Genomic DNA, 16,797 nt, shown 5'->3' with positions numbered 1-16,797 from the left:
GAACGAAAATGAATGGGTAATGAACAAATTTAAATAAGAACCGTGCTACAATGCCAGAAGGGCCGACAGACGGGTTGACAGAAGAGACACAGCTACAGGGGTCAGCATTTTTTTATTCATGGCAAGACCCACAGCAGCTGGGAGAGGGGGTCATTTTTTCTAGCAGTTCGGCATTACCCTTTAAATAAAAACTACATTGGCTCGAAAAATATGTGTTGTTATATCAAATTGCATTAGTAAGTCGAATTAGATAAGATCGAAATAATTATATATAGTTTTTTACCGATGATACTTGGCACGAAATGTCAACCAGCGTAAATTGTATATCCTAGTGAATTCTTATATTTCGAAAATTTAGTCCAAGGGTCGTCGATTTATGAGAGACTCGAGATATTATGCGTTACGCAACTCTGTCGGGAAATTATCGAAGTGAACTTCAATTCTCAAGGCAAGCAAATAGGCGATGTGCTTATCTTTCTTGTATATAATCTGTTTAAATCATGCAGAGTACGAAATATAAAATATAAACATAAATAAGAAGTTAAAAAGAAAAAGAAAAAGAGTAATGGGATGTTGAAATTGTTGCAAGTAGTCAAAGTCAAGCCCGCCTTTAGAAAGGAAAAGAAGAGAAAAGTAGATACATGTGTGTACTAGCCTTTGCTTTCATTACACGTTTACGCCCATTTTCCACGTTGTCTCTGTTTTATTCATTATAATTCATTATAGAGTTGAACAACTTATTCTATATTATGACTTAGCAATTTTTTTCAAAATGTATTTTTCTCTCTTTTTTTCAATCATACATTCTTTATTAAAATAATATTACACATAAATTAAAATATTTTTTTAATTTTTCAACTACATATTCTTTATTAAAATAATTTTACACGTAAATCAAAAAAAATTTCTTATTTTTCAATTACACATTTCACATCAATTTTCTATTTTAAAATACATTTTTACATAAAAATGACTATCAAACACCCTATATATATATATATATATATCCAGTGAGATACTATCCAAATTCTGCTCTATTTCCAATTATTCAGGCTTTGTTTGAGCCATATTATTTGAAAAAAAAAATATATTTTTCAACAATGATTTGACATTATTTCAATCACATATTCTTTAATAAAATAATATTACATGTAAATCCAAAACATTTCATTTTTTAAACCACACATTTTCCATAAATATACTATTCAAAAATCATTTTCATTCCAATAATATGTCTCAAACAAGGCCTCAATATGGTGCTTGAAGACATATAAATAAAGAGGAAAGTGCTACATGTACATAATTGTCTACATAATGGTGTTCATAATTATACGTGACACTTAATCCAACTTTTAATTCAAATCTCATACTTGCATATCAACAATCGGATGATTGTCACATCACATTATGAATATCATTATGTGTAATAATTATGTACAAGTAGAATTTTTTAAACAAACAAATAAACTATTAAGCTTCGTTATTTATTATCGATATGACATATTAATTAATTTATTAGAGAAGTGACTAGTTTTGATTAATTTTCTGTTTTTAAAAAAAGTTAAAACTAAATTGTCTGATTATGAAAATGATTTTTGTCATATATAGAACCTGAATTAAGACTTTTGGTGATATGAACTAGTGTATATTCAAAAGTCGGAATTGTAGGGTTGATTCAAGTACACAATCAAGTGCCAGTGTCTTATCAGTGAAGAATTGACGCGAAAGGAGCACGCTTTCAATTGAATCGAATTCTAGATATGGAAGTTTTGTCCACGTACTAACACTGTGGACACGCTTTTGGGTAGTTAGTCACGACGGCATCATACGCGTTTTTATTTGAATTGAGTTCTATCAATGAAATATTTATGCCCCGTTTGGTAGCCATTTTTTTCAAAATATATTTTTCTCTCTCTTTTTTTCAACCACACATTTTTATTAAAATAATATTAAACATAAATAAAAAATATTTTTTATTTCTTAACCACACATTTCACATCAATTTACTATTCTAAAATGCATTTTATATAAAAATGCATATCAAACACCCCCTTAACATCATTAATGTCATACGATAATCTATGTGATAACTGCATAACATTAAATGCTAATCACGTGATTCATTTAATGAATCTATCAATTGTGATCATCGAAACTAATATTCTAACACCATTGATATTATATTGATATACTTAGTTGAAGTGTTCTAAATGGTATGTATGGGTAGCATCTAAGCGTGAGGCATGGCAAAAACACCACCTTTAGGACCTATGTGCTGTTTAGACGATCAACAAAAGCGTTGACCGCTTTAACCGCTTAAGCATGCATTATTATTATTATTATTTAAATTTTTTTTTTTTCAATTCTTAAAAGGCTCGTTTACCCTACTCTACATAAAGTTTTCAACTTTTAGGCCAATTGGATTAAAAGGTCAAAAAATTAATAATTATAATTTTTTTTTTCAAATTTTAGGCCAATACATTGAAAGGCACAAAATGTTTCTTACCCACTTATTGATTCATTAATTTTTAAAGGGCATCTCCAAATATTTTGTTGTAAACTTTCGATATTGAATAAGAATCCCTTTAATTTAGATATTATTGGCTATAATGTAGTGTATTTGGTTTGAGTGTAGTGCATTTTACTATTGGATAAATAATTAAATATATATTTTATTAAGTTCGTTAATCATTTTCTTATCTTTTATTAATTAATAAAAATTAAAAACTTTCCAAATATTTCAATTAGCGTTATTATGAGCCTGTTTGAGCCCCCCCCCCCTTTTTTGTCAAAAATACATTTTGAAATAATGATTTGATTGAGAATACATTGTTAAAAAATAATGAAAATATATAAATTTGCATGTAATATTATCTTATTGAGGAATACGTGGTTGAACATAAGAAAGGAAAATGTATTTTGAAAGTAATAAAGACCAAACAAAGGTTATGACATATCTTGTTTATTATTCGAAAATATATTTATTTTGTTAAACTCTAAAAACTGCCTTTGGTAATATAACTTGTATATTAAACGATTTTTAAATTGGTTAAAAATTTAAAATGAGAAAATATTTTTCTACGCCTAAGCCTCACCTAGGCGCACATCGATCGAAGTTTGACGTCCACGTATCGTCACGCATTATGTTTTTTAAAACACTACTTATTTGGAGAAAAATTTCAATGGTACGATTGCATGGTGCGGTCGTTAAATGAGGAACCACCACCTCATCCGGTGGCTCCTCCTCACCCAATGAGGTTAGGCAAACTCAAGGCTTAATTTTTTCTCCTTTTTCACCTCAAATCTCGAGGTGGCCTCACCCCATTGGATGAGGGTGGGACATCCGATGTTGTGATAGCTCTCCATTCAAAGGTCGCCTCATCCTAAAAGATCACACCACGTAGAATGGTGAGATAATCTCATCGATGTTTTTCTCGCTTATTTAAAGTCATGAACTCAACAATTATATCGTAACATGGAAATACACATACAAGGTTCAAACGAGAAATGAAATGGCTGAATCAATGAACAGCTAAGAAAAGAAAACAAATCCATGACGTGATCTATGCACTTCTACAATCTGGAAACATTTGACAACGTGGCTGTGACTCCATTGTGATGATCATTGCTCTAGAAAAATAACGTTATTCATGTTTATTAGGCAAAGATCCATTCTTTTATGACTTCCATAAGAAATGGAGGTGCTCGAACTCTTACCATTTAATGATATCCGTGTATTAATTAATAATGAGGAAATTGCAATGGATGTCAATTTTTTTCAAGACATTTACAAAAATGTCACCATTTTTTTTTATTTTTTACATTGCAAGAATATCAATTTAAGATATATTTGCTCTTTAAGATAATTTTAAATTCCCCACATGTCCTAATTAAATGAGATTTGACCTAATGGAAGAAATTGTACAAAAATCTTGTCAATGTTAGAGATGAAAAGTTGGAAAAAAAAAGATATAAATATTATTTCTCTCATTCAAACAACCCCCATTCAAACAATCATAACTCTCTCACTCTCTCTTATTTCTCTCATTACGGGCTTCAATCTTAGAGATAAAAATCGTGTTTTTTTTTACTCAATTTTTGTAATATTTTTCAACTGTAAAAGGGTTTATGAGATGCGAAAAAATGGAGCTTTTTTTGTTTAAAATAAGAGCTTGAACTTGGATTGGAAAGAAGTAAAAATCCTTTTAATATTCTGTAATTTTTTTGGACGTTTTGAATAATTTCTGGCTATGTTATGATTGGAAATATTTTTCCCCTACTTTCTGCAATTTCATATCATAAATTTTAATTTTCTCTTTTATATACATTTCCTATTAGTGATGCATATATGCATACGTTACATGTGCTAACACTAATGTTGAGGGAAAAAAATATCTAGGGTTCCAGTTTAATATTTATCATTTTCCATTGTTTTCAAAGTTCAGATTTCAAGCATTTTGAATATTTCAATGTTGGGTGTAATTCTAGATTGACACTTGACATATCTTTCATTTTAATGTTTTTGGTACTTTTGAGATGTGGAATTAACAGTGCTATCACTTGGAATCTATTTGCTTTGGGCGATGCTCGTATTTGGGTTGAACTCTTGCTAGACAGTTGATAGCATGTCTGTGGTTTTAATGTTTCGTCATGTTCGAATATGGAGTGAAATAATTTTCAATAATACCTATTTGCTTAGAGGTAAAAAGTAGATTTCCCGATAGTTCATCTGTCAACAGTTCACTAATGTAAAGAAATGTCATCGCGCCTAACTGTCGTTCCAACAGTTAGCCTCAGTAATTCTCGACAGATAAACTGTCGAGAACGACAATTCGGTCCTTCCCTCCGCTCAGTTCCACAAGTCAAACTTTGGTTCATCCTAACATTGCACAAGTGTTTTGCATGAACATATATGAAATGCTATGATCTCACGATTTTTTGATTGATTTGTCTGTATGTGGTTAGATTTTTTCCATTCAAACGTCTCACTTGTGACTTATTTGTCCATATGTAGTTATATTTTTGTGCTTCACGTTTTTATTTGTATAACGATGCTACCACCGTCACGATTCATTCTTTATAATTTTCGGATCACGTGCAATTCAAATATATTTTTGTGAAAGTTGCTTGTTTGGAAAATATGGATGAATTCAGATTACGATAGATTGCATGAATCAATTTAGTTATATTATGTGCTGTGATCGGATTGTTTTTGTACACAAGGTGAATGTTATTGCATTTCTTCACCTTGCTTTCTACGTGCTTTATCTCGGAATATTAATTTTACTAATGTATGATGACATATAAGCAGATTCATACTCATGACCTGAATGAATCCTCAAAGTGTTGGTGCACACATTCCTGTTGTAATTGGAGGTGGAACCAATCGATTTCATTGTCAAAGAAATAGCAACTTTCACAACGGTCTACTTCTGATGACTGTGGTAACTGCACGGAAGAACATTTTTTTTTCTATTTATGTATATAATTTTGCGTTCGTTAGTTCCATTTATGTGATATTGACAGAGGATACTGTTTGTTTAAATCCCTTGTTTCACTCCGATAGTATTATGAGTTGGTTATTAGTTCATACTATGGGGCTAGTCTTTCGTATAGAAAATGTTTATAGTAAGGAATAGTAGATAATAATGAGTAGTAAATTGTTTTTTAAATAGGGTCATGGAGTTAATACACGGTACAAAACAATGGTCACATCATGTTCAGTACTTGAGCAAGATCGTGTACATAAACATGATTTTTGGTGCGTTTTATAGCTTTCTTGCTTATGGAATTTGTTCGATTTATCGATTAAAACTGGTATCCAATTGAAAATAAGCATAATTGAAATGAATATTATAATTTGTTTCAATCGAAAACATTCGTGAATCACGGTAATATCATTGGACATCATTTTCTTACAAAAAATAACGAGAACTTCTTTGTTTGCATTAAAATGTTGTGCGTACCATGCTTCAATCAAGAAGAAATGGTACACGTGATTTAATGTATACAATTTTCATAAATGATAGATCAAGTGTGGGTAATACAAGCACACTTAGACTTTAAAAACATCACACTAATTGTCTTTCAAATTCAATTTGAGATGTGATGAAAATAAGTCTTCATCGTCGCGTATTTCGGCCAGAGGTATATTCAAGTTAAAGACCTTGAACTTCAATTCAATTTGAGTGCAGGGATCAAGAATATCAAGTTTGTCCTTCAACATTAACAAAAGTCCGACTACGGTATTAGTTGTCAAAACCAAAATGGAAGTAATTTTGTCCACTCTCTACTTCTATTTGTCATCCATATGAACAAACTTTTCCTCATGCGACAGATGAATCTCAAATGATTACTCATACCTGAAATGTTGAGATTGCAACGATAAAAATTCTGCAGGATCAATACGTCGACATTTAATGGCATGAAAGTGGTACTACATAATGCGTAAATCTGTACCATAGCAAAATGTCAAATCAAGACTTTCCATCGTTTTTAAGTGTTTGATTTGACAGTAAAATTGTATGTCCCAACAATTTGTAAATGTCGGGTTCGACAGTTGAACTTTCAAAAATGTCGAGAAGTAGACGACAATGGGGGGAACAGATTCTTCAACACAGCACATCAAGCGTGGTAATTCGTGATAATCTAAATGAAAAATGTCAGATTGACCTTGTCATTGAAGAGACATTTAATGAAAATATTATTTGGTTTGAATATAAGAAAGTACTCAAAACCTTAATAGTGATAATCACATTTGTGAATGATTCAAAAATAAAGAAATCAATTAATAATAGTTTCAAAAATTTCAAATAAATATGACTAGGTTATAATTAACATCTACAAAACAATAAACTGTAAAAGTAAAATATAAATAATTTCCAATAGTTAACCTCTCAAAATAGATTATGAATTCAAGAGAAAAATCTTCTTGATCAACGAAAATGAAGAAGATGAGAAAAATTAGGATTTGTAAGGAAAGAAGAAAATATATTTGTTTATGTTTCATTTTTTTCTTTTACCATTTTTTATTAACACAAATTCATATTAATCAATATAAAACACATTTATCCATATTTTTTATATATAAAATAAATCATCACATCAACATCAAATCAAGCATTAAATGCTAATAAAAATATGTCATTAAGGGTAATTTGGACATTTCATATAATAAAAGTGACATTTTTGCTTACATAAAGTGAAAATGACATCTTTTTGGAACCTTGTTAATTTTGTGACATTTTTGAAAATTCCCCTTAATTAATTAGGTTCCTCTACATCGTGTGATAGGTCCTCTCGAGCTAAATCAATAGGTGAATGTGGATTTTAAATAAGATGTGGCACTTATACGTCAGATCCTATGTAACGATCCAAGTTTCTGTACTCAATCCGTTAACTTACGTACTGTCCGCTTTGGATGGACCTTGCGGGATAATTGGTATCAGGATTTAACTTAAGTTTTACTTAAGGGAAATGTTATGAGTTCGTATCTTGGGGGACGCGATAGAAAGCCGTGAAAGGTAAATGGGCGTAAGATCCACCCAAAGCGGACAGTACGTAAACTAACGGTTTGGGCACAGAAACTCAGGTCGTTACATTCTACCCCTGGAGCTTAGACTTGGGTTCTCTCTACTGCACCATCTATGTTCAATTTGTGAAAAACGCATGGGCATGGCCTGCACCTTTTCACTAACGCAAGAGCTTTCCTTGAAGATGGGAGATAGGGATGCTTAAAGGAATTCGAACCAACATAATCATATCAGAAACAAGTCATTTTCATTCGATTCGATTTGATTCTCCTTAAATTTCAAACGCTTGTTTCATTGACCTTATTTTTCATGAAAAATATTATTATCCCATTCAAATTTATATTTTTGAGTGTTTGATTGATATTTTTTTCATGAAGAATATTTTATAACTTTTAATTATATGACCATATTTTCTTTAAAAACAAGAATTTTTTTTTTCCAAATAATTCACTTTCTCTTTCTTCCTCATCTATCCGCATTCTCTTATCTACCTATCAATGAAAATGGACAAGTATAATATTTTCTAAATTAAAAACTAAATTAATCAAACAAGTTTAATTAATAATTTTCATACAAATAAGTTCTAGACAATTGAAATGCCTAAATTTTTTTTCCATCCAAATTTCTTGCTTGTAATCGAACGCACCCTTATAATTCTTAGAACATTTGATTGTCAATATTTTTCCATAGAAAATATATTTTTTCCATCAAAATTCTTACTTTTGAAGGGTTTGATTGACATTTTTTCCATGAAAAATATTTTCATATTTTTGGTTTCGTGATTATATTTTCCTAAAAATCAAAGAAAATATTTTATTTAGAAGAAGTAGGATTTTATTTTTCAGAGAATTCATTCTCTCTTTCCCTCTCGTCTACCCACCAATAAAAATCGGACAAATATAATATTTTTTATGTTGAAAATTAAATCAATTGACAATTACCATACAAATAAGTTAATTGAATTACCTAAAATTTATTTTTCTTTCTATGCAAAATTAATACTTACAATCAAACGCATCCTAATTTTAATCAAACTAGTTTTTTTTTTTTTTTTTTCTAAAACTATAGTTATTATTATTATTATTTTTTTGGGTGAATAATTCTATTAGACTATCTATTGTATGGAGATAACTTGTCGTTTGCATTGAATGAGACCTAGGACTTGTTTAGTTCCCATTTTTCTCATAATATTTTTTTTCTTTCTCTTATTTTTATTTTTTAACCACACATTATTCAATAAAATCATATTACATGCAAATTCAAAAATTTTCCTTATTTTTTAACAACAACATATTTTCTATCAAAAAACTATTCCATTGTACGTTATTTCCAAAAAATAGGGCTCAAACATGCTTTTAGTCACGCCAGATTAGAATTGGTAGGAATTTAGCAACTGATTTGAAATGAAATAAAATAAAACTTAAGGACCAGCTTGGAAATTTTCTACAACATTAAGGATCAAAATTTATTCCCTCATCTTTGCAGTCTCGTTGCTTTGTTGACCGGTTGAGAACAGGTCGTGGACATCGTCCACGCCAAGTTATCCAATAAAAACAATCCATGTCATCATATCTCCACGTGGCACATAATGATTCGTTCTCAACGTTGTACACACGTGGCATTCTCGAACACTACGCACTCCGTTCATTAATCTCAAACTCAAATCTAAACTAACAAAAAATTTCGGACTCCAATTGCTATCGGATCCTCTATCGGAGCTCTTGCACCGTGTTAAGATTCCAATCGTGGCTTCCTCCGGCCAACAATCAAACGTTCTCACCCGTAGAAAATCAGCACCACCGGCCGCCTTCGCCTCCGCCCAGAAATCGGGTTCTACCCGAATAGTCTACAAGGAGTCCGGACGCTCGTCTTCCCGTTCTGATCTGAGCTCACCATTTTGGCAGAGTACTTGGTTTATATTGATATTGCTGGCAATGGCAGTCTCATTTTTCGCACTCGCAATTTACCTTTTCCTCACGCTGGACTCTGATTACTCATCCACTCCTGTTTCTGCTGCTTCTGAAGGCGTTCAGGTAAATGATTATGTAATATTATATCAGAGAGCTAGAGATGGATTAATTTGTATATATAGGTGAGCAGATTTTTTTGGACGGAGATCGGTCGGCTTGATTTGGACTTTGGAATGCTCATTTCGAATTTGAATTGGCTGTTGGGAATTTTGGTTCAGATGCCTTAGTTTCATGTCACCAAATGTAAAGGAAATATTTACTGCGTGACATAAATTTGATGCTGTTTATTGATGAGTTTTGCGAAGTGAAAAATGGGGAGAATCATTAAATTTTTTTTTTTTTATTCTAGAATCTGCCTATCCTGGATTGATTTGATCATTAGGTTTGTCTAAAAGTTTACCGGATAGGATTAATGAACAATAATTAGTAAAAAGGCTGTCCTTTACTGTGCACTAAACATCCCTTTTCGGTTTTGTTCTAGCTCATATGTAAAAATTTCTAGTTTAAATTTAAATAGTAACTCAGTAAGCTATGCTAGGTGGCTAGGAAGTACTTATTGATAAATGTTTCAGAATTGAATATGATTTGTCTTTCATCATTTGAACTTAAGGTTGAGAGTGCCACTTAAACTCCATGAAAAATGGGTCTGCTTCTGTCTCTCTCATAGTTATTGTAAATGGTTTTGTAGATTACATATGGATCGGCAATCAAACTGATGCATGAGCGAACAAAATTCCGGCTACATTCACATGATGTGCCGTATGGCTCTGGGAGCGGCCAACAGTCGGTTACTGGTTTCCCTAATGTTGATGACTCTAACAGTTACTGGGTATTTTAAAGCCACACTTTGTATTTTTTTCCTTTAAAATACTTGACAAGGTAAAAAAATGTACAAGTGCAGTAGTCTGAAGTTTTTAATTAAAATTATTGCTTGATTTGGTAGATTGTTAGGCCAATACCAGACTCATCTGCAAAACAAGGAGATGCAATTAAAAGTGGAACTGTAATTAGGCTGCAACACATGAGGACCAGGAGATGGCTGCATAGCCACTTGCATGCATCCCCAATATCTGGCAACCTCGAGGTTAGTATGCTTGTTTTTCATCGGGACCCTTAGTGTCATCCTTGTGTCCCATATTGAAAAATCAATTGGCACTATTATCATACATGAAATTGTTAACGAAAATATTTACCAAAACTTTAGTGATTTTTTTCTTTCAATATCTTGATCTCAATCCAATATCTCTGAAATATGCATAAGGAAAGTGTACCTCTCTGTGTTTTTGACTAGCGAACTTGCATTGATTTCTTTTGTTTCAACCTCATATCCTGAATCTATACTTCTGCAATATGTGATTCTTTTTTGGTTTCAATATTGTACCCATACTCTGCAACATTGTTTTTGGGTGCATAATCTTGTGCAAGTTCTTAAAAGCTTTTGTCAGTAGCTTCTATGTCAGTCCAGCAACAGACAAATTTACTAGTCATAATTGTAATGCAAATTGTAGCTTTTAGAAGGAGAAGGATCTATGTTGTTAGAGGTGCGTTTGACTTAGCTTTTATTTCCCATGGATCTCTATGATTACTAATGACTCAGTGAAGTAGTAGAATGCTAAACAAATAGACATGGCTTGATGTTATAGTGCATAATCTTGTGCAAGTTCTTAAAACCTTTTGTCAGTAGCTTCTACTTCAGTCCAGCAACAGAAAAATTTACAAGTCATAATTGTAATGCAAATTGTAGCTTTTAGAAGGAGAAGGATCTATGTTGTTAGAGGTGATGTTTGCCTTAGCTTTTATTTCCCATGGATCTCTATGATTACTAATGACTCAGTGAAGTAGTAGAATGCTAAACAAATAGACATGGCTTGATGTTATAGTGATATCATATTTCTTTTCCCCTGTGGAAATGCAGTGGTGTATTTTGGCTAGCTTTGGAAATTTTTAATAATTTCATGTTTTCTCATGGCTATTTATTATACTTTCTGCCAACAAAAGCCCAGAATATTCAAGAAAAAGCAATAAACTGGTAATACATAGATTTTGAGGATTGATGTCACCATCATTTCTACTTTCCTCTGTAGCACAGACACCTAGTGTAAGAGTCACCTAGGGTAAGAGTGTCTGTGTCCGACACTTCTCGGACACCCTGCCATGGATTTTTTTTCTTTATCAGAAGATTGTATATTTTTAGCTCAAAAGTTATTATTAAATAATAAATAGGTACTCATAGAAAAATTAATAACAAGAACAAAATTAAATTTATACTGTATAAATAAATTTTTTTAAAGAATTTAATCAACGTATCGACGATGTGTCGTATTAGTATTTTTTTGAAAAATTGCGTGTTGACGTGTTGGACACTTGTATCCGTGTCGGTGCTTCATAGCTGTTGTCAATAGCGAAATAGACTATTTTCATCGTACAGACTTTACACACACACACATTTTGATCCATAAGAGTGATGAAGTGTGTGCTAAAAGTCAATGTTTTCAGACAAGAAAAAGAAAACCTTGCTAAATTTTGTGCATTTCAAATATGGGACTCCTGGTCATTGCTTCAACAGATGAAATGACTACTTTTTCAAAGCGTTTTGCTTTATTTATTAGAAAAAAATATATAGAAAAGAAAAATCTTCTGATGCCAGTTCCACGTGTGTTAGCATATTAAACGGCATGCGTTTATGGCTTTGTGCCATTCTGTTGGACATGCGCGATAGGCACGAGGGAAAATTTATATATAAGCGGTGATTGCTTTATCGTTATCGCAGATTCGTCATTGAGAACAAGTTTTTGTGCATCTTTGCATCTTTTGCTACTAAAGTGATTTGAAATTTTGATGCAATGCCTTCATGACTTAAATTAATTAGAATCTTATAAATTTTATGTATAGATCAGTTGCTTTGGAGATGACGGTAGCTCTGACACTGGTGATTATTGGAGGTGAGACCTTCATCCCATACCTTCTTAGCATGTTTGATCGGAGGATTGAGAGCAGTGAACAGAACCAAGAAAGAACCTTCCAATTTTATGCATACTGCATTCTGAACATGCACGTGAAGTTTATGTATTTCACGTGATATTTATTTCTTTTATGCAAATTTGTACTTCAGACTAGAGATTGAGGGAAATGGAAAGACTTGGAGGCAAGACCAAAGGGTGAGACTAAATCACGTAGACACCGGTGGATACCTGCACAGTCATGACAAGAAATACACCCGTATAGCTGGTGGACAGCAAGAGGTAGGATCAAAACGATGTCATTATAGAATTCAATAACACCATGCCAATTTTCATTATGTAAAGATTGATGAATGATGGAATAGGGCTTCTTCCAACATCCTTAATTACTCCCTTGCATACATTGCAGGTTTGTGGTGTTCGGGAAAAGCGTGCTGATAATGTTTGGTTGGCAGCAGAGGGTGTGTATCTCCCTGTTTCTGGAAGCAAATGAAGATCAACACCTGGATATCACAACTAGCAACTTGAAGTTTCCCCAAATCTTGCCTACTCCCACTGGCATTAGCATGTATCTGATTTCTTAGTTCCTCTATGAATGAGGATAGTCAATGCAGTTTTGGACATTATCACATGGAACATCGAAACTTTTGTACCTGGATAAATAACTGTTGGCATCTAGAATTGCTGCAATTTTAATGCAAAATTTACGCATGGGATTCATGCTAATATTTGTCTCTGAATAGTTAGCGCAATTAACAAAAGAATAATGTTATTTGCAATCACTTACTGTCACAATCGTCTTACGTGTTATATATGTGACTGTTAGTGATTTGATCTATGAGGCAAAAAAAACTATCACATTAATAGGTCAATCACAAATCGCTATGTAGGATGTTATGTAGAGCAACTACCGCAACGAGCGATTATGAATAGCACTCTTAACAAAAAATTGGTATGGTTATATGTATTGTATAGGGGTCAGGTACGTAAATGCATAATACCAATGCAGAATATTGTCTCCAAGGAAGAAGCCGTTTTTGGTGCTGTACATGTACAGCCTCTTCACTGTGCCGTGAGGCCCATGCCATTTTTTAATGACGCGGCCACCTCGTTATGAGGGGGCTGTAAGCCGTGTTGTGTGTCGGCTCGTCTTCAATAGGATGATTTCAATCTAGTAGTTTTATAAAAAAAAATAATAATTATGATTATTTCCATCAACAAAATTACTGCACCGTGACCGTGATACCTTACAATAGACACGTTTTTGCAATTATCTATAATTGTATCAAAAAGACTACTCATAGGTTGGTTAAATTTATTATATTAATAATTTCTTTCGTATCCATTACCAATTTTACATTAATATTGGCTTTTTACCTCCCTTAATTTAGATTCCTTGAAAGCAAAGGCGTGAAATAGGTAACATGTAAAACAGTGTACGGTAATTCGACACAGTTTAAGGAGGTATAACGCAAGCATGGAAAAAATAAAATTAATGGACTATTCCTATTGAAAGCACTAGTAAAAATTAACATGCGATCATAAAAGCTAAAATATTCCTAATTGGAGGGGTCGTAAGATGCTTTGCTGCATCGTCTCTAACTGGGGAGGACATTCAGACAGTTCATTATGCTAAGTAGGGATGCTTAACCTCCGTCAGCAACAGAAATGAGAAACTCCCTCTTTTATTTTATTTATTTTTTTTTTTTTGGGTATGAAACTCAGTATTTGTATATTTGAACCACAATTAAATAGTGATAAGGATGTCAAACGAGCCGAACGGCTTGTCGGCTCGTCAAAACCCGGCTCCGAGAGCAGGGGCTCAATCCCATTTGACGAGCACGAGCTGAGCAGGGACTCATCGAGCCCACGGGCGGCTCGAGCCGAGCTCGTTGGCTCGTCAAAAAATATGAATTTTTTCAAAAATAAAAAAAAGGTCCAACGTGTAAATTTACCCCAAAAAAAATTAAAAAAATCACCTGCTCGCGAGTGACTCGTGGGCTCACCTCGGCTCGGCCCGTGAGCTCATGGCTCATGGGGCCGAGCCGAGCTCAACTCGTCTTTCACGAGCTACGAACCTGAGCCAAGCTGTGGGTTAAAGGACCGAACGATTGCCATCACTAAATAGTGAGCTCCAATTATTTATTTGATATAACAGTAACAAGGAGTACAGAATCCACAACGCTCCTAGAGTACTTAAAATTTTTCCTGACGTGACCCAAATTTTGTAGTGTAGAAGACTTCACAAAGGATGAAATTTTGGAACAAAACGAGTTGAATGACAAAAATGAAACAAGGTCATAACTTAAGTGACCAATTCAACTTTTAATACTGATTTTCTCAAAAATTTTAACAAACATATATCAATTTACTATAATAAAAAATGTGCAAGCAAAATTAATATTGATATATTGTAAAAAAATAAATAAATAAATAAATAAACACTAGTTGACCAAATTGATCATTCCCTATCTTTGTCACAAACAAAATGACCAATTTAAAACATAATATGAAGTAGAAAACCTTTTTTAAAAATAAGTGAAGATTCATCAACAGTCATTTTCCAAATAACACTGAACAGGCAGTGGTCTTAGGAATCCACTACCAGGACAAGAGTAACTAATAGCAAATCTCGAACAACAAAAATCTTGTTAACATAAATACTAAATCAAAATTTCCAAATGGAATGGCATTGAAAGCAAACTAGAAGTAACTTAAGACGATTTCAAATCTCATCACGAGCATACTTCTTGCCGGTAGTCCTTCAGTGAGACTTCACGTACTCCTGAACAATGTGGAGACCTTCAGTTTCTTCTCCATAATCCTGCAAAAAGGAATTTAAGAATGCTACAATGAGAAACAGATATCAGACCAATTGATAACCACAAATATCATATCTTTGGTTATACTACCTTCACGACAACACACGAAGCACCCACAACCTTCCTTGCTTTCCCTTCTGAATCAATCTTGCACAACTACAAAACACCATTTAACACTAAAGTCAAACAATAGCTTATTTATCTTTTACTCAACAGGTAGACAACTGGCTCAAGAAGATAGTCCGTCATAACCATTGTCATAATTCGCAGCCATATAACTGACTGACGATTTCTAACGAGTTGGGTTTCAAGCAAATTGCAATTCAAACAGTATACCATATCACGAAAAAAGCCAAGAACTATGGAAGATGTTTACGTACACCAGCCCATTCGCCAAGAGTCTTCGCACTTGGAACAGTAATGAGGTTTACATTGTGGTCGGCACAGAGTGCTTTAACCAATTTGACATAGTCGGGTTGATCGCAGTCCTCTGCCAACACACACAGCTGTGCTACATGCTTCTCAATCACCTTAGCACTTTCGTGAAGGCCTCGGATGAGCCCTCCATGAGCCAATGACTTCCTCAGCACAAGCTGCAAGGCAGTCATGATGTCCATTGGCTCACCAAGAGCAGGTGCAGCGGGTGTCTCGACAACAACAGCCTCTTCACTGCAAAGCAACAAATTGAGAAAATCGGTCAACTGTTAGCACACCCAAGATTGCTACCTCCCCAAGGAGACGAATCTCCTACTTAAGAAGTCAGATTTACATACCCAGACATTTTTTCCTTCTCTTGTCGGGACTTAAGACTTAAAGAGTCTTTTAATATAGATCTGCCATATGATAATAGATAAACAAGCTATCAAATACAGAAATAACAGTAATTTGGTTACTGAATCCAAATGAAATACAAAATGTTTATCGCTTAAATCACAATATGCGGACACAGAGACGAACATCTAAGTATATCAAAATTAATCATGCCGTAAAGAGTACAGGAAACAGAAAAACAATTACAATCTGATAAAAATATGAAATAATTCCAATTCCAATTCCAATTCAAATCAAAATATATTTGATATTTCATTCAAAATTTATATTGAAAAACTAATAATTAAAACATTTTAAGTAGAAAAGAGAATTATTACCTGCGACAAGAGGGTTTACAGAGGTGGAGCAAATGAAGATGTGGAAACTGAACCTAGTTGGGGACTATATTTACAGAACACCTAAACCCTAGCCGCATGAAAAACTCTATATTGGATCATTCAAGCCCATCAAGGAGCCCAAATTTTGTTTGGGCCGGACACATATGGATGGAAAAAATAGGATATTTTGCACCTTTTGTCCTCAACCTTTTTAATATGTTCTTAAATCTACCCTCGACCTTTTTTTAATACTAGCCATCAGAATCTTTCATTTAATTCTAAATTGCGTACTTCCATTCTAAATTCTAAAATGATGAATTTGAGCATAGTCGTTCTCCAAAAGTTTATAAATTTTGTTTATTTTC

At 33.1% G+C, this 16,797-nt stretch overlaps 2 protein-coding genes across 2 annotated transcripts; one reads left to right on the top strand and one right to left on the bottom strand.

Annotated features, from left to right (window-relative positions):
* The first annotated feature begins 9,203 nt into the window (after positions 1–9,203).
* LOC111391785 (stromal cell-derived factor 2-like protein) lies at positions 9,204–13,195 on the top strand. Its single transcript, XM_023017046.1, has 6 exons — positions 9,204–9,565; positions 10,191–10,331; positions 10,446–10,586; positions 12,395–12,444; positions 12,615–12,744; positions 12,872–13,195. The coding sequence occupies exons 1-6, from the start codon at positions 9,467–9,469 to the stop codon at positions 12,953–12,955; spliced, it is 645 nt and encodes a 214-aa protein (XP_022872814.1). The 5' UTR covers positions 9,204–9,466; the 3' UTR covers positions 12,956–13,195.
* A 1,777-nt stretch (positions 13,196–14,972) lies between these two features.
* On the bottom strand, positions 14,973–16,518 carry LOC111391794 (40S ribosomal protein S12). The gene is made up of 5 exons (XM_023017061.1): positions 16,433–16,518; positions 16,058–16,117; positions 15,665–15,953; positions 15,375–15,440; positions 14,973–15,286 (listed from the first exon to the last, which is right to left on the bottom strand). Exons 2-5 carry the CDS (start codon positions 16,063–16,065, stop codon positions 15,227–15,229), a joined length of 423 nt encoding a protein of 140 aa, XP_022872829.1. The 5' UTR covers positions 16,066–16,117; positions 16,433–16,518; the 3' UTR covers positions 14,973–15,226.
* Positions 16,519–16,797: the final 279 nt, after the last annotated feature.

The sequence above is a fragment of the Olea europaea genome, unplaced genomic scaffold (genome assembly GCF_002742605.1).
Source record: "Olea europaea var. sylvestris unplaced genomic scaffold, O_europaea_v1 scaffold830, whole genome shotgun sequence".
Taxonomy (NCBI): Eukaryota; Viridiplantae; Streptophyta; class Magnoliopsida; order Lamiales; family Oleaceae; genus Olea; species Olea europaea.
Note: the sequence above shows the minus strand (reverse complement) of the source record. Positions and strands in the feature narration are given on the sequence as shown.

Excerpts from the sequence above, each read along its gene's own strand:
- LOC111391794 (XM_023017061.1), bottom strand. Across the intron at positions 15,441-15,664 it reads CTCTTGGCGAATGGGCTGGT|TTGTGCAAGATTGATTCAGA; the intron begins GTACGTAAACAT and ends GGTGTTTTGTAG. Across the intron at positions 15,287-15,374 it reads CTTCGTGTGTTGTCGTGAAG|GATTATGGAGAAGAAACTGA; the intron begins GTAGTATAACCA and ends TCCTTTTTGCAG.
- LOC111391785 (XM_023017046.1), top strand. The coding sequence starts at position 9,467 with ATGGCAGTCTCATTTTTCGCACTCGCAATTTACCTTTTCCTCACGCTG. Across the intron at positions 9,566-10,190 it reads CTGCTTCTGAAGGCGTTCAG|ATTACATATGGATCGGCAAT; the intron begins GTAAATGATTAT and ends ATGGTTTTGTAG. Across the intron at positions 10,332-10,445 it reads ATGACTCTAACAGTTACTGG|ATTGTTAGGCCAATACCAGA; the intron begins GTATTTTAAAGC and ends TTGATTTGGTAG.